General features: G+C 42.8%; 2 protein-coding genes across 2 annotated transcripts in view; both read right to left on the reverse strand.

Moving 5' to 3' along the window:
* Positions 1-4,567: 4,567 nt before the first annotated feature.
* LOC118877519 (calpain small subunit 1) lies at positions 4,568-6,630 on the reverse strand. The gene has a single exon (XM_036816553.3). It carries the CDS (start codon positions 6,628-6,630, stop codon positions 6,313-6,315), a length of 318 nt encoding a protein of 105 aa, XP_036672448.3. The 3' UTR covers positions 4,568-6,312.
* Positions 6,631-6,657: 27 nt separating this feature from the next.
* The window catches only part of LOC118876780 (frizzled-2), a 97,889-nt gene continuing 78,119 nt past the window's right edge, over positions 6,658-26,427 (reverse strand). Inside the window, exons 6-7 of the mRNA XM_036815194.3 lie at positions 24,286-24,352; positions 6,658-8,928 (exon numbers count right to left, since the gene is read on the reverse strand). Of these exons, the coding sequence (XP_036671089.3) occupies positions 6,658-8,742 (2,085 nt within the window). The 5' untranslated portion in view covers positions 8,743-8,928; positions 24,286-24,352. The remainder of the gene's footprint in view (positions 8,929-24,285; positions 24,353-26,427) is intronic.

Below are 26,427 nucleotides of genomic sequence, written 5' to 3' on the forward strand. Positions count from 1 at the left end.
AGAAGAAATGAGAAGCGAGTCCGTGCTCAGAGGAAAGAAGACCTGGCACAAATATCTAAACGCATCCAGAAAAAAAACATAGTAAATGCTAACGCAGTCCATCTCGTGTAACTCGAATCTCAGCCCCCAAAATAATAAAGTCGAGTTTAATAAAAAAAAGGAAGATCGCTATAGTCAAGTACCTTGTCTATCAGATACCTGTTACTGAGCTAAAGGGACCAAAGGGAAATGGAGATATGCGAGCAGCAATGCGAGATTGATATGCGATACCTACCCGCGATCTCAATATATGGTTATGTGCGCGGTAGACAGATTTAAGCTCTATGGGCGTTAGAGTGGGCGTGGCGATCAATCGATAGGTATTAACAAGACTAATACATTTCAGTTAAAATTTTTTATCAAGCATGAAAATTGTGGGCGCCACTGGTTTGGGAGGTTTGTGGGCGTTAGAGTGAGCGTGGCATATTCACGTAACAAACTTGCGCTGCATACAAGGCAACGGAATCTAAATCTGAAATCGCAATTCTCTATCTTTGATAGTTTCGGAGATATCCGCGTTCATATCTACGATATTTTAAAGTTTGTGAGCGGTTTGTGGGCGTTAAAGTGAGCGTGGCACCCTGCTGAGAAAAACTTGCGCTGCGTAAGAAGCTCAGGAATCTGCATGCCAAATCTCAATAGCCTAGCTCTTATAGTTTCCGAGATCTCAGCGTTCATCCGGACAGACGGACAGACGGACATGGCTAGATCGACTCGACTAGTGATCCTGATCAAGAATATATATGCTTTATGGGGTCGGAAACGCTTCCTTCTGCCTGTTACATACTTTCCGACGAATCTAGTATAGCCTTTTACTCTACGAGTAAAGGGTATAATGAACGTGTGTACCCACGAACCCGAATCTCACCCCCTACCCTCGAGTCCTTACCGCGAAAACCTGTGACGCCCACAATTTTAATGCCAGATAAAAAATTTTAACTGAAATGTATTGGTCTCGTCGATACCTATCGATTGATCCAAAAAATTTGCCACGCCCACTCTAACGCCCATAACGCTTAAATCTGTATACCGCCGGTAGGTGGCGCATTTTAATCTCGCTTTGCTGCTTGCATATCTCCATTTAGCTGAGTAACGGGTATCTGATAGTCGAGATACTCGACTATAGCGTTCTTCCTTGTTTTTACTATAATCACAACACTCTCCCCTAAGCTTAAGCTAGTCTAAGAATAAAGATAGGAGTCAGATCATAAGAAATAAAGCTTTGATCTGACAGGATCTGAGTACAGACCGCACAAGTGGCCACACACGTTAAGGCTACTATCTTATTTGAAGTCTGATTTAGTTATTGATTTTATAATAGAGGAGCCCAACAAGCATACGGCGTGCGGGAGCGACTCGGACTCCTAGATCTACAATGATGTGCAAAATTATAAGATTAATTAAGTTTTCAAGTAAGGGAATCAAATTCAAAAACTTACCGTGGCTCTGAAACGTTGTTGTCTATCTCCATATTAGTTTTTCTCTCTCTAACTTTAATCCCTGTAGTGCCTAAATCGCATGTTCTAATTTAATCTCAATGATTTTTTCTTTTCTTTAAAAGAGTTTTTAACCATGACTGATTTTGAAGTGAAGTGGGGGAATGGAAGATGGGCAAGGAGCTAGAACTAGATGAACTAGATGAAGAACTGAATTGCATATCGATTAATTAGGTGTCCTTAACTATTTCAAATTGCCTATGATTGGGTCCTGTTTTGCAAAGTCAAATTTTAAAATTTATGTTTTTAAAATTTGTTTGCAACCTTCTCTCCCTTTTTATCTCCTATTTTTTATATTATCCATTCTCGATGTCTGTTCTTACACTATTATAAAGCTAAAAAAAAATTAAATATTTTTGAATCAAGGCGCCATGTGTTCTTCCTCTTCCATTAACATGAGTCATATTTTTCCTGATCTTTGACACCCCATTCTGCATAGCAACAACCCCTCACCATTGCTTCACAATTCCTACCATCCCTTTCACCTATCTCTGCACTCATCCTCTCCCCTTAAGATGAGACAGCAAATAATAAATAAATATTTATATCGTGATACTTTTTTCAACTGACATAACGAATACAGCTGTGAGAACCACTCTGAAATTAAAAACGAACCAGCAAAAATTCACATGCACAGCTCCAGTTTCCCAACCCGACTCCGTAGAGGGCGCTCCTCTTCAAATCCAGTTTCCCCTTTCCACCACATTGGCGCGATCGAATGTTAGATTCCACCGATTTTCTGACAGAAATGTTAAGATGTAACGTTTTCTAACATAGATGTTAAGAATTTTCTGTTAGATTTTGATATATCTTAACATTTCTGATCGATTTTGATACAACTTAACATTTCTGTTAGAAAATCGAATTTTTTTGGTCTGGCAGCACCGATATTTTTAATTTGCTAGTGGCAACGCTAGAAAATTTAAATGAAAAATAATAGTTCTGAGTATCTTAAAATCTGGTTTAAGTCTTCACTACGGCAGTAAATCAAGTTTCCAACCTTTTCCAATTCAAATTCTTACATTTATATTACAAGCTGCTTGGCAGAAAGCAGTTCTGTAGACCACATTACCGAACAGCTTTATATTTCCTCCACAAAGGGGCGCCACTCTATGCCTTTTAAAGCATTATCCCCGTAAGTTATAACTAGCTTCCACTGAAACATATTTTCGCATCACATAACGAAATTTTTGAGAGTGTTTTAGTCAACTTATAAGATTTTTTGTCACAACATTTTGTTAACGAAATGGTTTTGCGTTGAGTTTGCGTTCGTCTTTTACCTTGTGAAGATGAAATTTGGTTTAGCATGTATATTAGATGTTATGTTCTTTAAGGTTGTTCATTTAATTTAATATAGTATAACAGTTTTATGTACATAGGCATAACCGAGTCTTAAGGTATTTAAATGTTCCTAACCCTTCGGATCCTCCTAAAAAAATAAAAATTAAGCACACGTCGCTGTTTTTTTTGGCCTCTCCATTGATAAACATTGTATCGAATTCTTTTAAGGGGTGACGGTGACCCCAACCAACTTTTGAAGCTTTATTTTAAGTCGTGTTGTATTTGATTGTTTAAATATTCATAACTAGAAAAGTTCCAATTACGTACCATTCATTGGGTAAACTTGAAATGAAAAAATGGTATTCAAAAAGTATTTAACCAATCATGTTTTCTGAAAATCACCACTGATCAAAAGAGGTTTAAAAATTAAAGAATTCCAAGTGAAACTCTTTAAAGTTAAAGTTCAGCTCAGCGGTAGGCCTTTACCAAATCCATTGACCTGTCCTTGATTGACCATTAGGACATTACTTTTCCCGTTCCCATAAAAATAAATTGGGCAGCTTACGTTGTTAAATTTTATTTTAAATGGTTTTTCTCTTTCAATTACAAATGTATTTAATATTATTGTTGTTGCTGCTGCTTTTTCGTATATTTTGTTGTCGTTAACGCATTTGATTTTTGACTTGAGTTGCTGTTGTATATTTTTATGTGCGCATAAAAATCGTTTCACAATCAACAACATTATTTCATTTTTGTTTTGATTTATATTTTTAAAATGCATTTTGTTTGTAAATAAAATAATGTCTGCATGAATTTTTGTTAAAGTATTCGCTTGCCAGTTTCCCGTATCCGCTTCGCTTTATATAAATATGTAGTGTATATATAATTTGCCTTCGGTTTTCATTTATTTTATTATTAAATTACATTTCACAAAATACAATTCACAACTACACTTGACGTCAAGTTTCTGGTTTCCGTGTGTCTTCAACTAATCCATCAATCACCGCCCAGCTTTCAATCCTCTCCTATCATGACCTATCAATCTATAATCCACTCCGTAGTGAAATATTTTCTTTTTAAAATTAAAAAATCGTATACATTCGCAAATTGCAATCAATTTCGTTTCATCATTTAGTAAATTAGTTTTCAATCACAAAAAATTAACGGAAAATGTTTGGAGTCGAGAATTATTTTTGCATTAGTTATTTTTACATTTTACCTCTTCAATTCATTTGGATTTCCATTTACGTATATTCGTTACACTCTTTAGCCTTTAATATTTGGTATTCATAGATAAAAGCGTTTGCTATGTACGCCTTGAACTAAAGTTTGAGAAATGCAAAAGTCCTTTTGGGGATCCAACTTTCTCTGAGAGAACTAAACTAAACGCTACTAGCTAGCAATATTTTTTAAGCTTATTAACAACATCAAATAGTACGCGTAAATTGTTGTATTGGTTTTTTTGCGTTCAATATGTATAATATGTTTATTAAACATTGTACGTCTTGTAGAGAAATTAGCTAATTAATGATTACTCTTTTTTGGTTTTTGTTTTCTGCTTTTGTTTGCTTAACTTGGAGAGCTTCGTTTTAATGATACGTATAAGTGTTCGAGGGATTCTCTTGTAAGTGCGAAAAATCAATAAAAAATAAACAAGAAATGAATAAACAAAGCAACGCAAGGGAAAATACTTACTTGTCATGCATAAGGAAATCATGTTAAAACGATAAGAAAGTAACTCAAAACTGAAATATTTTGTATATTGTTTTTATTACAGCTTTTGCATTTTTTTCGATTTGTGTATAGAAATAGTTATAGTTGCTAAAAAACATTACACACATAGTTGTTGCTATATCATATAATTTCTAATATAAAGTTAATCCCTTCTTTCTTGTTTTGTTTCGTATGTGAAATGGTTTGAAATGCTAACAGTTAAATTGTTGCTTTTACCATGTAATATAAATATTAAATTTAAATACAATAGTTTTTAATGCTTGATAGATATTTCGTTTTGCTTTTGCTTGCCATTTTCTTCTGTTTTTGCTTACAACTAAGGTTACATTTAATTTAATACTCTTATATAAAAGTTTTAGCTTTATACAATTTTTATTTTTGCTTCTTTTATAAATGCAAAAAAATGCCCTGCATCGGCTGCAAAAGTTGGCAATTTCCATTTACTCATTTATTCGTATGGTGATGGGGGAGAAGGATTTGGTAGTACTTTTCTTTTTTGGGTTTTGTGTGTAAAAATTAAATTCAATTGTTGAGCTTAAATGCAGAGTTGCTTTTGATGCTGAAATGCAAGTTACTATATTTATATATATATTTTAGTTTCAGGGAATCCCTTATCTCTGAACAAAAAGACATTTACAAACTAGGCGCGGTTCGAAAATATGTACAAAACTTAGTGTTGGATAATGCCTTAGGTTACGTTAAATAATTTACAAATGGTATCTGGCAACACTGACTGCCTGCTCTTTGATAATGCGACAACCCTAAAATCGCAACTAACTTCCTACGGGCATTCGAAGTGTTTTTTGTATTTAATTTTTTATGCGTTCGTAATGTTTAATGTTTACGGTTAGGTTAAGGTTAATAGTGTAGTTAGTTTGATTAAAAGTTAGTTGTAATTTCGAAATATGGCTCGTGGCTCTGACTTGGCAGTGTGGGCAGATTCCGCTCGCTACTTTGCCCCCGAGTGCTCTACGTGGCGGTTACTTAATTGGTTTTGCGTTTCTCAGTCTATTTCGTTGAGGAAAGTGTTTGTGGAAGGGAGTAACAACGGAAAAGGTGACGTTATAAATATGTCGTTAGGAAAGTAGTTAATGGCAGGTGGAACAAACGCGCTTCAACTGGATTCGATCGTTCTTTCGCTACGCCTGAGCTCATTGCTCATCTGCTTTTGAAGACAAAGGTTTTTTTTTGGACTAGAATCTTGTGCGCAGATCGGTTGTATACCACATCTGTAATGGTTACTTTCGTCCTTGTTTCGAATTCCAACTCATAAACAGTTTGGCGGAATGGTAATCGGTGAGCTTTTAAAAATAAAAAATTTACTTTGAACTTGAAAAAGTCTGGCTCCAAGCAAAATTTAATTTTAAATATTATATCTTGGAAATCAGAATTAGTCCTTAAACGACTTCTATAAAGTAAATGTTAATCGATAGGGAATTTTCGAAATATTTTTTAGAAATTTCTTGACTTCCGATTCCGCCAAGTTCGACCAGAATTGGAAACAGAAACAGACGCTCTTTTTGCGCTTTCCACTCAACAGACAAACTACGGCTACTCGAATTATATGGCATTTCTTCAAAACCTTTGCCGTGGGGCCCAGGCAGGGGGAGCGAGCGAGACGGGGATGGAGGGTGCGAGCGAGAGCCTAAGAGTGCGAGTGAGACAGAGGCCGGGCGTGCGAGTCGACCACCTTGAGCGGCTACAGCTGGCTGAAACTGCTGGTCGAGACCCAGTGCGCGGTGTCCGGAGGGCGTACCATTAACTATATGGGACCGTAGTCGCTGAGCGCCTGGCCAGGATGCTGGGCACCCGGACCGCCGGGCAGCGTGACCACCACGGACACGGCCCGCGAGTCGATCACGGAGCCCGGGGCGGTGTTCTGGCCGCCCACTCCGTTGTTCCCGTTGCCGTACACGTTGCCAGGGTTTCCGCCCACGCCCACGCCGCCGCCGGAGGCGCCGTGCATCAGGGTGCCGGGGAGAGGGCCCATGCCGACCGTGCTGCTGCTCATCGCGGTGCCGTGGCCCAGGGTGCCGCCGCCTATGGTGCTGCCGCCACCCCCGCCGCCACCGCCGCCCATGGTCGATGCTCCCCCCGACTCTCCATGTCATACGTGGCTGGCCGCCGGCTGCTTGAGAACGTGGTGGTGCAGGTGGTGGTGGCTGGTGGAGGCCACCGAAGCGCCGCCCGCCTGGGTGTATGGCGTGGCCAGCAGGGAGCCCGCCGCCGAGCCCACGGGCATTCCCATTCCTGAGCCGGCGTACGGATGCGGAATCGGTGGTCGCTGCTTGATCAGCGCCTGGTTGGCGCCCGTGCGATCGGGCGCTCCGAACAGCCTCCGCCAGAAGCGTCGCCAGCTCTCCAGGGTCTTGCCCGACCAGATCCACACGCCCGAGGTGATGCCGACGGCCAGGGCCATGAAGTACTTGAGCATCAGCACCGAGTAGAGGGGCTTCTTGCCGGGACCCTTCACCTGGGCGCACGGACAGGCCAGGGCCTTGATCCAGTCCTCAAAGTAGGCCGCCTCGTACAGATAGCAGCCGATCACGATGGTGGCCGGCACCGTGTAGAGCACCGAGAAGATTCCGATGCGGATCATCAGCTTCTCTAGCTTGTCCGCCTTGACTCCGGCGCCGACGCCGCCCTGCTGCTTGATCACCGACCGGATGCGGAAGAGGGACACAAAGCCGGCCATCAGGAAGGTGGTGCCGATCACCAGGTAGACGAAGAGCGGGGCCAGCACGAAGGTCTTCAGGTGGTCGGGGTTGAGGTTGCCCACGTAGCAGATGCCCAGGATGGGGTCTCCGTCCACCGCCGAGAGCAGGAGCACGGCCACCGACTGAACGGTGGGTATCAGCCAGGCGGCCAGGTGGAAGTACTGCGAGTGCTTGGTGATCGCCTCGTTGCCCCACTTGAGGCCGGCGGCCAGGAACCAGGTGAAGCTGAGGATCACCCACCAGATGGAGGAGGCCATGCCGAAGAAGTAGGTGAGCAGGAAGACCAGGGTGCAGGAGTGGGGGCCCGTGGAGCTCTCGCGCAGCAGCAGGCCGTCGCAGGCGATCTCCTCGTTCTGGAGGAAGTTGCGCGACAGGTAGCCCACGGCCACCATGAAGTAGCAGGCCGAGAGGAAGACGATGGGTCGCTCCGGGTACTTAAACCTTTCCGTGTCGATGATGAATGTCGTTAGGGTCATGAGCGTGCTGCAGAAGCACAGGCCCGACCACAGGGCGATCCAGAGGCCGGCGAAGTCCTTTTCGTCGTTGCTGAAGAAGGGCCCCTTGCACGGAATGCCGCAGCTTGGCACGCCGGCGATCCTTTGGACAGTGAGGTTCATGTACCAGTGGTGCGGATGGTGCATCATGGGCATCTGCGCCTGCTGCTGCTGCAGCAGCTGCTCCTTCCCCAGGAAGATGAGTGGGGAGCGGCACGAGCAGCTGCACTCTTTTCCGCTTGCCTTTTCTCCTTGGGGATTTTGGCAGTTTTTTGAATTGCGTCCGCGGCAGGGCTTCGACGAGGTGGATCCACCTCCACCGGCAGCTCCGGAGCCACCTGAGCCACTGCCTCCCTGCTTCCGCTTGCCACCGGAGCCGGAGCCGCTGGCCGAGCCACCCGAACCGCCCGAGCTGCCGCCACTGCCCGCCTCCGTGTAGGAGGGCTGCTCCATGCACAGGTTGTCGGGGTCGCCGTGGATGGGCAGGTGCTCGCAGGCCATCCGCTCCGGCCACTCGAAGCTGTACTGCTGCATGATGGGCGCACACCCGGAGCGGGCCCTCTCGCAGACGCTGCGGCAGACGGGCAGCGGCTTGTGGTAGTCCTCCAGGCAGATGGGCGTGTACATGCTGCACAGGAAGAACTTGAGGTCCGGCGAGCACTTGATCTCCACCAGGGGCCAGAACTGGTGCACCTCCAGGCCCGCCTCGTCCTGGGTCTCGTGGTTCATCTCGTTGGGGAAGGAGGTCATGTTGTAGCCGATGCCCCGGCACATGGGTATGGTGATCTCCTCGCACCGCAGGTTGGGGTCCTTGGGGATGGCTGGCACTCCGTAGCCGGGCGCGGGACTCGCGTCCAGGCCGTGTCCACCCATGCCCATGCCCATGCCGTGATCCGCACTGTGCTGCGGCCCGTCCGCTCGGCAGGATGTGAGGAGCAGGACGAGTCCCAGGGTCAGGATCTTCAGTCGGTTGTGTCTCATCTTGTGCGTCTTAGCTTAGTTCGATTGGGTGATTTGGGACCACTTGGGGTCGTTGCTGGCTGACCTTCTCTGCGCGTGCACCTCACTCCGCGTGGAGGTGCCTCGAGAGCCGGAAAAGCGGTCGCGTTTCCTTCCAGACACAGCTCCGCGTCAAATCGTCAACGCTCTACAAACGGCGTGGTCTAACTGGAAGAATAGGGAAAGGATGTCTGGTTAATTTCAGCTTCAACAGTGACTTTAAAGAAAAATGTTTTCACAATACAGTGGATCTCAAATCCACCCATAGTTCATTGCTAAGCTATATATTATACTCCTGAAGTCACAACACTTAAACATATGACCATTAAAGTTCCAAGCTTATGATTTTTGTGATACGGAAGTCAGATCAACAGAACTACAAAGTTATTTACAAGCTTTAGTGATAAATGTTTGTATAGTATGAAGGATCTGAAATCCACTGATATTCACTGAGAGATTTATACTCCTCCCAACATTTCATGGTTATAAATATATATGGTATTTCGAACTTCACAACACTTCAATTTATGATCTTTAAAACATTCTGTTTATAGCTTGCATGATAAGGAAGTCAGATCCTGATAGTGTTTGTCTTTAACCTGCACATGTTCGACCGATACTTGAAGTTATTTTTAGCTTTCAACGAGCCGACTGCCCAAATTCAACTGATTTTCCACCCTACATTTTCCAACAGACGTCACATGAAGGGAAAGAGATGGCCGTAGTCGTTATAGTTGATCGCTGATGAGGCGGCGACAAGTAGAAACTGCTCTTTCCTGTTTCTGATTCTGATTCGCTCCCTGGAGAACTTTCGCGCTTCATTTGTTTCAATTGAGCGCCGCGACACTTGGACGACATGTCCATGTCACATGTCAAGCACTCGAGCACTTCACCCACCAAACACCCCGGTTTTCCGCTTTCCCCACTCCCCATCGAGTGACAACCCTTCCGCCAATATTTGCTGACGCTTCAGGGCTGTCCCTGCTGATGGTTCTGATTCAGAATCGGGAACTGCTGCTGACCAAGAGCCGCATCAATCAAAATCAGTGAGTTTTATTAAATTTGACGGCGTCTGCTGGCTGCGAACGCATGGTTCCAGTGCAGACAGAGAAAATTCCATACAAAAGAAGGAGTGTTTAGTTTTAGTTATAAATGGTTTTGAAGATCTCCTTTCTTTTAGTAATGGGATTGCAGTTGAACTTTCATATCTTAAACCATCGGCACCAAAAAAGAGTGAGAGATTAGAGTTCTGAAGAGTTAGATACTATCTATTTCCTTCAGAACTATTTCGACCTATAGAATCTTTGAGATACGGAAGTTTGAGATTCTGTATCAACTGTATTGTTTCAAGTCAAGCCTTTGTATGTCTGATATGACCAATCCCCAAATCAATCTTTGTATTACAGACCCAGTTATTTCCCTCAGTGCGTGCTTGATGAAAGTGTTTGCTTTGGTTCCCATCTGAAAAAGGGTGTGAAACGCTGATGGATTGGATGTGATGAGGCAGGAATTAATTCAAGACAATTGCTCACTTGAAGCCCATTCAAAATGGAGGCTGCGAAGCCACCCATCAAGTCAAGTTCCCCCCTCCGCCGACTGGATAATAAATATTATATGGGTGACACCTTTTTTTTGGGGGAATAACTATGGAATGGCAGCTGGCGATATCGATGCCAGCGGTTTGTGGTCAACTCGGCCGGCAGCTGCTCCACAGGCAAGATACTCGGGTCTGAGATACCAAAAATTGACAGCTGGACGGACTGAAGTGAAGGGCAATTTACTCGCCAGCAGCTTCTGTGCTTCTGAGCGCCCAAAGTCACGAAATTTATCTACGAGATACTATATACAGTTTTTAGCAAGTGTCAAGTGACATACATATTTGCGGCTTTGCGGCCAGCTTCAGTTTCAGTTTGGGATCTCAGCTGCGTGTGGTCCGGGGAAAAGCAGCAGCTTTAAAGCTTTGCAGCCAGCTTAGCTCTCGGCTCTTGGAAAACTGTCAACAACAGCTGCAAATAAAACACGGACTCGTCCTGCCTCCCCACATTACACCCCCCAACTCCTTTGTTCGGCGATGAAAGTCCTTCCATTGTTTTTCTGAATGAATGACATTTTAATTAATAACATTTGTGTGCGTTAGTCGGCGTCCATCAGAATTTCGCCCCGTCCACCCGACCGATACAACCCCGAAAATAAGTTGCAGAGTGCGGCTCTCACTGAAACATTTTTCGTGTTAAAATGTTTGCCGAGCACTTCAAAATAATTAAGTAAATACGCCACGGAAAATGTTTCTAGGACAGCGTGGGCGGGACGGAAAGCCCGAGCCCAAGTGTTGTGATTACAACTCGAGGGTAGCGCCAAAAATAAACGTTGAAATCCAATATCGAAATGTGGGCCCTGGGCAATCGGATCGTGAGAAACAATGCCAGGCGTGAGGCGGCTATCGATTACAGCGAATACAATCTATTCGAACTGGGGATAGATGGAGGCGTCTATCGGTTGCGGTGATGCTTACGCAACGTTCTCCTACTCGAATGGCAGATTCAGCAAATGGGAATCGAGTACAGAAAGATGAGCTGTCACTAATCAAGGTCTAAGAGTGGTTATGCATAAGTGGTTAAAGGCAACCAAATTATTTAAAGTCATGTATTTGTTACAATTAAAGTGGATAATTAGTTTCCCGACCTCTAAACTAAGTTGAAGTCAAAAATCTAGGTGCCGTGTTCTCCGTTTTCAAGTTTACTTTCGTCTCGAATCAAACTACTTTCACCTCTAGTTCAAGTTTATTTCATCTCGAAAAACAAACTTGAGAGTACTTTCGTCTTGATTTCAAGAACGTTTCTTCTCGAATAAGTGAGAGAACACTCTATCCTGACCTTTTTCTTTTCTCAATTTTTCTGGGTGTAAATCAATTCAAAGTAAAGTTCAAGTTAAATTCATAATTAGGAAATTCAAGAACAAGCAAATATCTATAACTAAAGTGGTGTCTTCGAAGGAGTTCTTAAATGTAACACAGGTGCCTCAAGCTTTGCTAAACTTGTCCCAATCGTCTATACAAATTGTTTCCTAGGAAAAACTAAAGCTGTAACTCCCCTATTTCCCAAGCCTATCCCACCAAATTAACATGTGCCCTCTTCGGCGACATTAAGCACTTTTCGCAACCGAGAGTGAAAATTAGCCTTAAGCCAAAACAATGCGACAATCACCGAACGGAAAGAGGGAAAAGTCTAATTGGTTTGTCCGACGCTGGAAAATCATATTGAAATGCAGCGAACGTGACTAAAATGGCAGACTCGACCAGGCGAAATGGAAAAGAAAAGAAAATGCGTACATGGGTTTGGATATGGAAAAGCCACGTTCACAACGGCTTCCACATTTGGCCAGTGGAGAGTGTGGTGGCCAATACAGCTCGCTCTGGTTATTAAAGCCTCAAGTGGTTGGGCATGGTGTGCAAGTATACGAGGGATCTTGGGCTCCTTTTGGCTCGACCCTGGGTTCTGATTGCCGGCCGACAACTACCACAAATAGGTGGATGTGTTCATGGGAAATGGCCTGGAAATAATAGCAAACGTGCTTCTCTCGAGTGGAGCGAGGGAAAAAGGGGAAAAAGAAATAAGCAGAATGCGTAAATATTATTTTTAATAGAGAAAAATGTCTCAAGTGGCGGTGACGAATGGATCGCTTCTCCCAGATTCTCCCAGATCAGCCAGCTTCTCAGGCCCAGTCTCCGCCGCTCCGAGTGGTAGCCAAATGTTTGTATTTGGCCGATCGACGGGACCGTGTTTGCTTAATGATTTGTTGTTTCTCCCCAGCCTCATCGCATTTAGTGCAGACTCATATTGTTTATTTAATTGTTAACAAGCGTGCGGCTCAGACGCTACAAGCTCGTTACGAGTAACAAATTATTACTCGCCCCGAATGCATGGCTTTTTGCCAATCATTCCGCTGGAAGAATTATACAAAATCACGCTGCCAGCCAGTCTCAACGATGTTTGTCCAAGCTCTCGACCGGCTTGGGGACCGGGCCTCGACTTTCCTGGCCCGACCATGTTTGCCAAAGACTCGAGAATGCAGAGATGTGGGGGAAAAGAGAGATCCCCGATCCGAGCCGATCCGATCGGTGGATGGCTGCGCTTCGATGCGCTAAAGAGGTCGTCGGGCGGAAGCTGTTACCAAAGTTGGTAGCCCGCCGGCAACACGGCCAGCAGAAAAATCAACTGCAGCGACAACCTGACTGTTTTAATTAAACAAACAAGCCGAAGACTCAGCGGGAAGACGACACCAACGAGCAAATAAGTAGCAAGTGTGGCTGGCTCCTCGAAGTACAGTCGTCACCCATGGCAAACAAACCGCTCGAGGTGTGGGTTTCCGAGAAGGTGGGAATCTCGCAGCGAGTCAGGTCTCTAAGGAATGATCTCATTTGCAGTATTCCGAGAATCTAAGAAGATGTGTTGTATACTATTTAGTGGCTGATTAAAAATTAACGCTTGTTCCTTTGAGTTATTTAACGTACACTGAAAAAAGCACATGGGCATAAGTTTGATGTTAACATGGTAAATTTATTAAGTATGAGTTTTCCATCTTTAAATATTCTCTCGAACCAAAAATAAGAGAAGGGATCCAGATAGCGCCTAAAATTACTATTAATATCTAGATAAAATGGATAATGAATTTAATCATACTATATCTTTTTCTTCACAGAGAGAAATACTCAAGTACAGTTCTTGAATTGAGAACATTCGTTCTTAATTATCAATGTTCTAAATATTTAAACGAAAAGGTTCGAAGAGAAAAGTTAAATTGAGTTTACTTAACAACTTGTTAATAAGTATACACTACTGACTGGACTAATAGTTTAGTTGTTGCGATATACAATGTAAATACCGCCAATTCAACTTGATTCAAAGGCAATGAAAACAATTTTAACTTCAAAAATGTTCTATTTTTTAGAACCTTTTCAACTCAGATGAGAACGTCAGAATTCTCTCTGTGTTTGGTTTATACCCAGGGTCCCCTGATTATCTGTTGCATTTAATGTTCATTATTCAAGGAAGAGCCCTGGAAAGATTTTAAGCTGATGGAGTGGCTGTCAAAGAATCACGGCCCCAACTCACCCAAGTTATAAACTTTTAGCTGCCAATATCGCTTGCAAGTACAGCTTACACCGGGGCACAAAAGCGGCGGAAGTAAATCCGGCATTCAACTCAAGATAATGATGATGAGCAATTAACCAAACAATGACCGAGCCAAACCGAACCGAAACCAGCATCGTTGGGGAGCCAAAGAGAATGCTAATCGATAACTTATCGCCCCGATGGAGGCCAATCAATCAATCAAAGGCAAAAAGCCCCGCCAAAGAAGAGGTCTTCATACAAAACGGCTCCAAATCGCTGCTCGTGGGGCTCGGAAAAATGCGAAAAAAATAAGAAGCGGAGCGTGGAAATGCCAAAAAGGAAAAACTTGCCAACCACAAAGCACTTAAACTTTCTATGGGGGTACTTCCTCGATTTCGGGGAACCCCTTGCCCCGCGCAGGTGCAGGGCACAAAGAAGCGTTGAAGCAGCAGCAACAAACTCGGAGGGCTCCCAGGTGCAACAGTCAACCCAGGCCCCCTCAACCGCCACCCATGCTGTGGCCTTGGCCAAAGCAAACCGCGAAAATCAATTGAAAAACTCTCGGTGGAAAGCGGGGAAAAACAGGAGCAGGAGCAGGAGCAACTGTTTGCCTTGTTGGCGGCGGCATCAAAAAGCGCGTAGCGGCGCAAAATGAAAACAGTTTGTCGACACGGCAGGGTCAGAAAGAGACAGGTTGTCGGCGACTGAAAGAGACGGCAGATGAAAAGTTTTTATTTCCAACGGGGGGTTTGAACCACCCCCACCCCCCACTCAAAGTCAATGCAGACAAGTTCCATGACCTTACAAACGCAGCGAGTTCAAATGGGGAAACGGCAAAAGGGCTGCGGAAAACGGGGAAAAGGGGGCTTGGGTCTCCTGTGAGCTTTTCCCCGAGGAGCTTTGTCAACGTAATAAACACAAAACTGGCTCAAGATTTTTGCGCGTCCGCCCATTAAAATCATTGACATTTAAACGTGTTTTTTTTTGCCCGCCTGTTTTTGCTGTCACACTTTTGCAACATTTTTTTAAAAGCGGTTCTGGAGCACTCTTTCCAACGGTTTCGCCCTTTGATGTTCGTCGGCTTTTGTTGCTTTGTGAAAGTTTTAGCAGAATGCAAATTGTTTGTGCATGTGGCCCATCATTAAATGCTTTTTTGCATAGTTTTTTAGACCGTGCTTAACCGCTGTGAGTCCTCTGACTTCACAATTAAGTTTTAATTAAGTGGACGCCATCCCGACTCCGCTGACTGTGCATCTATCTCATTTTCCGCAGATTTCCCTGCCCCTCGGGAGGCTTCATTTGGCTCCTTTGACGGATTATGGTTAATGCACAAGTAACAGATCCTCGGAGATCGGGGAAATCCGCCGGGCACTTCACGCAAAACGATTTGCAAATGTCAAACAGTTCCTGTATATTTTTGGTAACCACCCTGCACCCTAAGGAAATACAGAAGCAAGGGGATGGGTTCTTTCGAGGGGTTGATTCTGTCGCTTAGGGTTTGCTATTATTGAATATTCCTTGTCCTTGTTTTTTTTCCGTCGTTGTCCTTGTTTTGAACCAAAAACTCTTACTGCGGACTAAATGACACCGCAGAAAGCGAGTGGAACGGCCAAAAGGGCAAAACCAGAGGGGTGACCATGCACAGAAAAAAAGTTTCGTTGTTTTTGATTCTTAAAATTTCAGAAGGAAATTTTTATAATATTTAAAGATATATAAATGGCAGCTAATGTAATTTTAGGTGTCTTAAAGTATGCAGTGAAAAGGAATATTCATATTTTTAATGAAGTCATTGTATTTCTTAGCTTAAAATATATTGTAGCATACTTTTAGACACCTGAAATGTCATTTTAAAGTGATTTCAATGATTTAAATGAAATAAATTTTTTTAAAAATTCACATTAATGTTTTTTATGCCAAACTTGCAAACCACTATTTTTCATGTGCAGAATAAGATATTCATTTTTTAATACCTCTGAGTTTAACATATATTGTAGCATACTTGTAGGCACATAAACCGGCATTTTCAAGTTAATTAAATGTTTTAAATTCAATAGATTTTTTTTTAAATTTACATTAATGTTCAATCCTAATCCTAACTTCTGTAAATCATTTTTTCCTGTGCAAATGACAGAGTTCTGGGCGAAACAAAAACATGGAAATAAAATTAAATTTCCGATTTTGCCCCGCTTCCTCTGCCCTGCAAATTTTGCTAATAACAAGACAAAAGTGCAGCTGCAGAGGCCAAGGGAAGGGTGCCTTTCGGGGGTGTGAACCGTCGGCTGGCTGACTAAATACAAAAGAGTGTCAAGTGTCTTCCCTGCTAAAAGGCAAAAACGGGCTAAAACATGCAAGTCCTGCATGTGTGGGTGGTTGTCCTGTCGGCAGATTTTATTCTCCATTTCAAATTTTGCAGCATGAGCAAGCGTTTTTATTTTGACAGTTGTTGCCACTCCCCCTAGCATACTTTTTGGGGGAGAAGAAAAACAATTAAAAACGAATTGCCTTGCATTCCCGTTCCCATTTCCATTTCCACTTCCATTTCCATTTCCTTTTGCGACAATGGAAACACAACACGCCGCCCATCAAAAGGGAATTTTGTGGGGTACAAATTAAATATCCGAAGAGTAAAAAAAATATATATAATTTTTGTTGCTTCAGGATGTGGCACATTTATAAAATAACAATATTCTGGGTGGGAAAACGAGTGTAGGGGTTTTACGATGCAACTTAAACGCCTCATAAAACAGCGGCGTAAGAGGAACTATAAAAGTTTCATGACTGTTTCACCAAACTGAGGTGTTACAAAGATATATTGGGTGCCGCGTAATGATAATGAGTTGTGGGGAAAATCATTGTCCAGCTTTATGGATTGGAAAGGATTATATTTCTAGCATTTTTATAATTGCAACTTTATGGTTTATAAAATAAAATTTAATTGACAATATCCAATTAGTTTTTTCCCTCTTTATTTACTCTACTCAAATTCTTTTTATTCGTTTTGCATTGGCACGTAAAAACCAGTTACAAATGGAATGGCTTTCCAGTTTCAATTTTTTTCACTTCTCATTTAACGATCCTTCATTCCCGAGACATTTATTTTACTGCCATTTGTTGGCTTTTTAACTTTCCAAAAGGAAAATACTGTTATTGCCATTTATCTACGATTTACATTTATGGTCATATTTGATAATCGAGCGTTTTATGGCTAATACCGGTGACTGCATTTTACACCCCGATTTGGTAATAAAAGTAATTGAATCATAAATGCAGCCGGGTACTAAAAAATAAAATATGCTGATATTCGTTGATGGAAAACTAATTGAAAGCGCAGGAAGACGGGGAAAGATATGAAAAATAGGTGGTTTAACGACTGTCGCCGCGTTGTCTGTGGCTCGCATTCCGGTGGCTGTTTTATTTTAATGGCAATTAAAGGGAACCGCGGTAAAAAATAACCAACTGCCGGCGACATTGACACACAAAAAAGAGCGAGAAAAACTATTACGGTAAGAGTTTCCCGGCTGTGGTGACACATGCAATAAAAACGATTTTTATGGTCATTTGAAAGCGTCAAGAGGGCGAGGAAGGGCCAAAAGCCCGAGCACATACACTGCGGCATGAATGATGCATGTTGTGTCTGAAGTTCTGGGTTGACAATTTAGCATGTCTCTGGTGGAACTCCTTCTCGGGGCGAAACTCCCACTCCAGCCCCATTCCCGGCGTACAAACATTTTTAGTGCCCTTTGTTGTCAACTAACAACCACGTGCCGTCTCCCTCGCACACCCACACACACCCACACACACACGGGTATTAATTAATGTCAGTGTGGAAATTAAGTGAAATATATCTGCAACATGCTCCCGGAAAATGCGAGGATGTTCCGTAGTAGCGATGGTTGTTGTGTGACAAAATGCCGCTGACATGGATAATTAATGGTGAGCTACGAGGCGGGGAGTTGAAGATACAGATACATGGGTGACACCGGGCTGGAGGTCGTATCCCTGCCCCTGTGTGTGTGACCCCCACCTGCGGAAGGTGCTTAATTGCGGAGCTTGGGTCAGAGTAAGTACAGAGGTTGTGCCACAGCAGCACTTTTAATTAAGCACTAAACTTATTTTACTACTTATAATGGTTTCCACAGCACACCGTAAAATTGGAGCTCTTTTGGTTCTGATAAATCTATGAGATACATTTTTTTAATTTTGAAAAACATCTCAGGTGTCAACATTTCCTTCTCTTGACCACAAACAACGACCCAATAAACACAGCATTTTTCCAGAGAAAAATAGAATCACCATAATTTACGATTTGTTTGCTTTGACCGAATTTTCGCAATTAATTCCCAGACATTAGTTTTATTTATTTACGAGTCGCCAACGCGTTTTGGCAACATTCTTGATTGGTGGCAATTAATTTATGCAATTTAATGCAACGCAAACAGCGATTCACATGGCTCATAAATTCGCGTTTTTAGAGTGCGGCCTGCCAAAAAGGATTTTTATTTATTTGTTTTAGCCAGCACTTTTGCCGTTGGTAGTTTGCCTGGGTTTTGACTTTGAAATCTGTGTGTGTGGGGGCCAATTTGACGTCTCGATGTCTGGTTTCTATTTCAATGCTATAAATTTGTCGCCGTCCCGCTCTGTTTTCATGGTTCCCTGCGCTTCTCTCTCGATATTACGATATTACGCATACGCCCCGGGGGCCCCGCTATCCTGGTGGGTGGCTCTTCCTCCGCGCGGCATTGATTTTCATGTTTGTTTGTCGCTGCCCTCTCCCGGTTTTCTTTTTTTGGCTTGCTTTGTATTATATGTATATGCTTTTCCCCATTTTTTCGTATTTTTTCCGTACTTTTTCGTATTTTCCTCTCGTATTTAATGGCATTTCTAGCTTGGTTTATTTTGTTGGCATGCGTGCGCGACCCGACGCAAAGCGATAAACACGCGGCAGCCACCGTCGCCGGTTTGCCCGCCTCCCGTTTCCCCATTTTCCCATTTTCCCCGCTTTTCCGATTTCCCGCCTTTCCCTCGCTGGATGGTCACCCCTTCTCCACCTCGCTGTGTGTCTCTGGCATGCGTTTAAGTTTTCAGTTAATGGCTTTTAATGGCTTTGCTGCTGCGTTTGCTTTTCTTGGCTTTCTTGTAAAAATGTTAAATAAATACCAAAATTAGTTGCGTAAACTTCGATCCACAACAGACACAAATGAGTTCAATCAACGGATGAAAGATTCCCTTGGAATGCTACGAAAAATATTCAATTCCCCTTTGACTTGGTTCCATTCCAGTGGAGAAATTTGTGTTTAAATACAAATAACATTTGATAAACCATTCAAATAAATATTATTAAGCCCATCAATTTATCTTCCACACATTTGTTGGCCCAGCAAAATATCATTTAAAAATGTGATTAATTTACCACCTTAAACACCGCCCAAAGACATTCTATAAATACCGACCGCAACATTGGTTTCTCCGCCCAAAACACACATTTCCAAATATTTTCCAACTAATTTAGCACCCTCTTCAAGTCGTAAAGTTGCAGTCCAATTCAGATGCGAATGGAAATGCATAAACCAATGCGAGACCACAAATTACCAAATTCAATCTACGGATACTTGGGATATGGTATATGGTATATGGTATATGGATGTGGATGTAAATTTGAAATGCGAGGCACATGTCCCAGGCAGTCGGGTTCCCCCGGGCTCTAGGTTTTTGGATTTGTGCCTTCGGCTAGGGGAATTTCAATGAGGCATCTCGCATCTCGGCGACTCTGCTCTGGGTCTTGTTTATAATTTATGGCGCTGTGGCTAATGGCCAAATTGCCCATAACAATAATTTGCATGCAAGCGCTTCCAGCTTTGACTAATTTCTTCTGGCCAGTCCCACGGAAATCTTATCGAGACACAGTCTGCTCATGGCCATATATCACTCAGTATCAATATCAATATCGGTCGAAGGAAGTCGAATGAGTCGAAAAACAATTTACAACAATTGCTTAATTGAAACGCCGGGGCCAGAATTTAAATTTATGAAAGCATCAGACCCCAAATCGAACCAAATCATAAATAAATCGCGGGCTTATCAGCGTTTTTTGTTTGTGGCTCTTGGTGGCATATCAAAGGGAAAACGCCGCTCGCCTAGAAAAAGTTCGAAAGTGGACAGCACATGACTCTTGATACCGATCCGAATTTCGATTCCCAGATGACAGATGAACTTTGTACTCCACATATCAACCGCGGCAGTTTGACAGCTTTGATATTTGGTTAGTTGAAAAATGTAGGAATATTTCAAGAGCCAGAGAGGTCAAGTTTTTCCGATAGCCGTATTTTAATATACCCCATTGAAATTTCCATGCAACTGTAGGTCTCTTTCCATTTATAGAACATGCGAGGTATTGAAAATAAATCTCAGCAAACTCGTTTTGCATAATTTTTATTTCTGATTGACAGACGAACAACCTGGGCTGCCTGCACTGACAAAAATTATACATAATGTCTTGTTATGTTTATGTATTTAATAGGTTATCTAACTTTAGGGATCTTAAGGTCTGAAAACATAATAATATTTGGTCGTTCCTAGATTGAAATACCAAGAAAACTGTTCGCTTTTGAGTATTTTTTCCCAGTGCAGCCCCTAGGTAGAACCGAAGTTTCCCCATTAGCATTTTCATGCCACATATGGCTCGCAAATGTAGGAACAACAGCCAGTCAACTCGACTCAACTCAACTCAACCGAACTCAACTCCAGACCGATTGCGACTCAAAGGCAGACAATAGGCCTGCGGGACATGCGACAGGGTATGTGTTTCGAACTTCCCCCGATGTTTTATACGACTTTTCCGTAGGCGTAACATGTGTGGCATAAACAAAGATACAAAGATACAAAATATCAACCGATATTCGCTCGAACATGCCAGTATGCAAAGGGCAAAAGGAAGGCGTGAAACTGTTGATAGTCTATTGCACTTTTTCCTTGGTTCTGTTTGTGTTATTCTTTTTTATGGCTCTGCAATAAAAATATTTACGATGCCAAAGCGCCAAATATGTGGGGAAATTGTTCGAACTAACGGTGGGGTGGAGTTGTGGGGTGGGCACAACCGGAGGGTTAATAAAATGTTGCACTTGTAACAAGGAATTGAAGTTGCAAAGTGGTTAAAGTTGGCCGGGGAATTTATTTCCATTTTATTTTAAACGCAGATGGAAAACGATTTTGCGAGGAGATAAAACTGAAAAACTGATTTGAAAATTTAGAAATAAAAACTTGTGTAGTTTGTTTCTGTTTTGCAAGAGGGGTTTAAATGTTAAGGGGACGCTGGGAATACTGCAATTTATTATACTACAGTGGTACTTTAAATTTTGATAGACTTTTCTTAAAGCAAGGTTTTTGAACCCAACACTCTGGTCAGTTTTGATTTCCCCCTGGTCGCAGTCCAAGGAAATCAAATGAGCTGAACAACACAAAAAATGTAAATGAGAAGAACATTTTCGGGGGGAATTCGCCACAGAGGAAGTGGGCACCAATGAACTCTGGGCATGCTGCAGATGCAACTACACTCCGAATTCCCCATCTCCATCTCCATTCTCCACTCTGCATTCTGCATTCTGCATTCTGCACTCGGCATCTCGGCAGACGCTTTCAAAATAGCCCGGCCCACACGATTCCCCCGCCCAGTTTTTCCCCGATTTTCCGCCCAACTCCCACTGCAAAGTGCAGGCGGCTGGCTGCAATCAACGCACTTGTTCCTGTTTTTCTTTCCTTCTCGGGGAAACTGCTGCTGATTCCCTGTTATTGTTGTAAACTATTTATGCATTTCGAAGTTTATTTGAAACACGAACAGCAACAGAGGAATTCCCTGCACGGCATTTCAAATGCTGTTCGAGATTCCCATTCTGTGGATCTTCTGCTGTTTGTTGATTTTATGAACTGTTTTTCTTGCTTCACTTGCTCTCGGTCGGGTGCCCTGCCCTCCGGCCACATATGGTCACCTTAATTTTCCGCAGGGACGGGGTTTTGTTGCATCAAATAATTTATGCCTTTTTCCCTGGGCTCTTGGTTTATTTTTTCAAGCGCATTTCAACAGCCAGAGCAATCAGCGCGTGTTTTTCGGGCAGGAAACAGCACGCAGGGATGTCGGATGATGTGCCACTCCGAACCGTTCTTCACCCCCATACCATCCTATAGCGTCCTATACCATCCCATACCATCCTATACCATCCTATACCATTCCCCACTCTCCACTCAACGGGTGGTTCCACTGTGGCTCTGCGGAACGTGGATACCCACTGTTGTTTACACTGACGCCATTGCCGACGTGCCACAAAAGTAGAGTTCAATCGAATGGAATCAGGGGCAATTGGGCCGACCGAAAGGTGCAAACTGATTTGGGCAAATGGTTCGGTTTAACTCGGGTTCTAGTCGCCGTCTATGTTCTCTTTACATCTATATAAGCATTTTAAGACTTTTTATGGAGGCTAGATACTTTTATATCTTATGGATCTGACAATTTGTGATTTATTTTTTAAAGATTTTTATAGCTCAAGACATTATACCCATTCTGAATTTATTACATTATAAATATAATTGCATTAAGGTTATTGCCACAATTATAAATTATACCTCCATCACGCAAGAGGCCCATCATTTTCTAACCCATAAATATCATAACAATTTCTGTGCCCAATCCCCAACCAACTGAAACCCATCCCCAACAGATCCCTCACTGCACTGGCATTTCTAATGAACTCTGCCTCTGGCTACACGGAATATACACACATTTTACCCAGCGAGAATATGAAAATATCTTTAGAACATTGATTGACTGCTCGACATGATCGACGTGATCATCTGCGAGGGAGTGCTACAGGTCGGTGGGGAAAGCCTCGTTTGGGGGGGAGGGGGTGCAGTACGTAGCTGCCTGCCGTCCACAATTATAATTCAATTAACCGAACAATTCCATCTTTCCCTAGCGCAGTCGAGCGCCACATGCTGCGAAGGGAGACGTTGCATGTTTGGCATATTAAATTAGTTATTTGTAATCTTGAGCAAACGCGTTGTAAACAAAAAACACAGGATCGGGCGAACGGATTGAGAATGATGATGTGTCATTGCAGTGTGTTTGCCCATCTGGCTGAATCAATGTTTGTATTTATGGAAATATTCTCATGTTTTAATTACGAGAACATTTCGAAATGTCTCGCATAACAAATGAGGCCCGAACGAACGGAATAAAACAACAGAGTCTGGAAAAAAGACCGTACCGTATCAACAAAAAGCTTCGACAGTTGGCCAGACAAGTTGAGACGGCGAAAGAGACGGCTGCAGAGCGGGCGAAAGAGACAGACAGATGCTAACTAGACTGAAAGGCTTGCCAGGATATTTTGCATTAAGGCAGCCAAAGGAAATATGAGAGAATGATGGATAGGCAAAGCAGGCACCAGATGATGATGATGGGCCAGAGGAGATGGGAATGGAGATGCGGATGGAGTCGGGCTGAAGAACTTGGCAACTCAACTGCCGGCAAGAGCAGAAAGAAGTCAACAGCTCGTTAACGTTAAAGTGGCAAAAGATATGCCCGAAGATTCAGTTCAGTTCTCTCTTTCCCGGTCTCTCGGCCATGTTCCCATATTCTCCGCTCAAAAGGGTAAGCCAACAATGGGGCAACAAGTCGCGTCTGAAGATGCATTGCCCACGGCAGCCGAAACCAGAAAACCAGGCTCAAACCAAAGTATAGTTCTACACAGAGGAAAACTGTTTTTAAACATCGGTAGTTGAATTGGAAAACAGGGAAATATAAATAAGTTCATTCTGGAACATAAAAATACTGAACTTGTCACTTGAAAGATGGAAAGCTATTTTAAATATAACTGATTTGTTTCCTTGGTAGGTTAAAGGTTGGTTATTTTTCCCTGTGCACCTGGAGATGGCTCGTTTTGAAGAGCAAAATTGGCGTTGAAAAGTAACTGCCGACAACCGCAGACCGAGAGGATGTTTATGATGTTGGATACCGACTACTAGGAGGCTCCTGCTCCTTCGCTCCTCGGTTCCTTGGTCAATTGCACTGGCCGGGTCACAAAAAGAGGGCCCTGGCATTTTTCTCTCCATTGTGCGGCAAACTAAGCGCAATGAAGTAGCCAAGGGGCAAAGTGTTTGGCGGGGAAAGGTCAAGCTTTCTGGCCTCTTATTTATATTTGCGTCTAGCTGCTGTCTTGTTGCATGCAAAATAGTAAGGGAAACCAAGTTGTAGGGCAGGAGAGTCTATAAATTCTAAGCCAAGTAAGTATTTTGCAAAGTCAAAAGTGCAATGGAAGATTTAAAGAAAGATTTTCCATTATTTCTAGATCTTCTATTTTAAAGTTTTTAATACTTTCTAAATTCGCTTTCGAATTCACACCTTCATTCCCAACATCTCTACACTTACCATTTTTTCCATTCCGTTGGGTTAGCTGCTTTCTGGTTGATTTCCTGGTTCATTCAATTCCGCCCAGCTGTAATGAGATGCAAAAAGAGGTACGATAAGTTATCTGATAACTGATGGTTTTACGTGCAGCTATAAAAACTTAAACTGAGCGACTTCCATAAAACGGAATCCCCGCGCGCAGATTTCGAGCATCGCCGAATCTTGCTAATCGTAAAAGGGGTAGTAAAAAATGTTTATAAATCTTGTATAATTGGAAAATATTAAAGGCCAAACAACTTAATTATGCCATAAGCGTAAAACTGGATTTACGCCAGAAAAAGTGCTGGAAAAAAGGGACTTGGCGACAAAATTTACAGGCTGTCCGAGGAGGAAAGAGTTGCCACAGTTTGCGGCCTGAGTTATGTTCTTCTCGGGGTCCCGGCCAAATATGTTAATATTTGGACAATAAATTTGTGGGCGGCTAAAGAACAATTGCAGTTGTCTCTGCGGCAGCAGCAGCACTTCAAAAGCGGAGATACCACGAAAGAAAAACAGAGGAATGTAGCAGCTCCCAAAGAGCAAACAGGAAAAGCCGGCGGAGAAAGGGGGAAAGCGTGGGTGGGGCTGGAAAATGGCCGGGGCTTATCCCTGGGCCTAGCCGAAAGTGGACTACTTTAATCACGCCACGGGATTAAGGGGCCAGACATTCGCCGGATGATGAAGAAGTTGCGTGTGTGCCAGTGGAAGAGCCACTCGCCTACAATTTAATTAACTTTTCACTCCCTCCGACGCTCTTTTTCTTTATTTCTTATTAAAGAACGCGCCTTGTTGTTATTTGCTTTAACGGCACTCTTTGTACATATATTTAAGTGTGTATATAATGCAAGTTTAATCAGCCAGCGACAAATAAAGAGCCGCAGAAGAGGTTGCCCCCGTATCCGTATCCGTGTATCTGTATCTGCCATTGTATCTGTATCTGAAGCTGAACCAGAAACTGTTCGTGTGGGAGTGCCGCAGAAGATTTGCCTAACCAAACCGAGCCGAGAAGCCCAGATAAGTCGGGGTGCAACAATGCCGAGCATTTGTGGGCCCACATTCGCCGCCTTTGATTCACCTCCGCCTCACAATTTGCCAAGTGTAATCTCTGCTGTAACCAATTGCAGATAAAGTTAAGCAAACGACAACAAAATGACAATTTTTTAATTATGAACGTCTGCCTCTGGCTTTTGCGTTATTTGTTTTTCTGGCTTGCCTAATTGAGATAGGACTGGAGATCATGGCGAAATGTGGGGAGAAGTCGAAATGTTCCAAGTGTAATTGGCTTTTTTGGTTGGCTAAGGTTTTGCCCACTGAAAATGGTGTATTTCTCAATTAATATAGCCCAGAATGAGGAAAACTATCTATTATACTTATTAATATACTTTTTATACTTTTTAATACACAAACCTTTTAGAAACCCGAGATTGCACCCCAATTATTTGTACTTATTTTTTCTCTTTAAAAACGCATCTACTATATCATTTTTCTTGGGACAACTACTAGAATTTAGGGCAATAATTCATGTAGCTTAGCAACAAAAAGCATTTATGACACTTCCCAAAAACTTTATTTGATGCGCAGCTTTGTATTTATAGAATTCTTAATAAGACAAGCCTGTCATTATAAATCTCTTGCCCAAGAAATCTTAGAAATTATTCTTTATTCAATTTCAAAGCCTGAACAAATCAAGTTCCAAGAAAAGCTCAATTTGAATGTGAATCCAGAGCTATAAATCTGCGACACACAGATACATTTCCATAAAAATCTCTGAAAGTCAAAGAGCAAAAAAGAACAACCTGCTGAGACAACATGGAGAATCTCCAAGCTCTTCAGAGCCCCAGACTCGTTTGATTCGTTTTTCTGTTTCTGACTAATTAACTGGGAAAGATTCTGAGCGGAGGAATTGGAATTTGTAGGCCAATTAATTAGGCGCATAATTTATGGCAAAATATTCTCTCTCCGGCGAATGTCAACTTGATGATCAATAAAAATAAAAGAGGCAGTCGCAGGGAGGGGCTGAACGTATCAGTTTCGAAAATGTTTAATTTATGACATTGCAAAAAAGCAGAAAACAAATTTATGAGCGAGCATTTAAATGCCCAACACGACTGCCAGCGACGACAA

This window comes from Drosophila suzukii, chromosome 3 (assembly GCF_043229965.1).
Source record: "Drosophila suzukii chromosome 3, CBGP_Dsuzu_IsoJpt1.0, whole genome shotgun sequence".
NCBI classification, from domain to species: domain Eukaryota; kingdom Metazoa; phylum Arthropoda; class Insecta; order Diptera; family Drosophilidae; genus Drosophila; species Drosophila suzukii.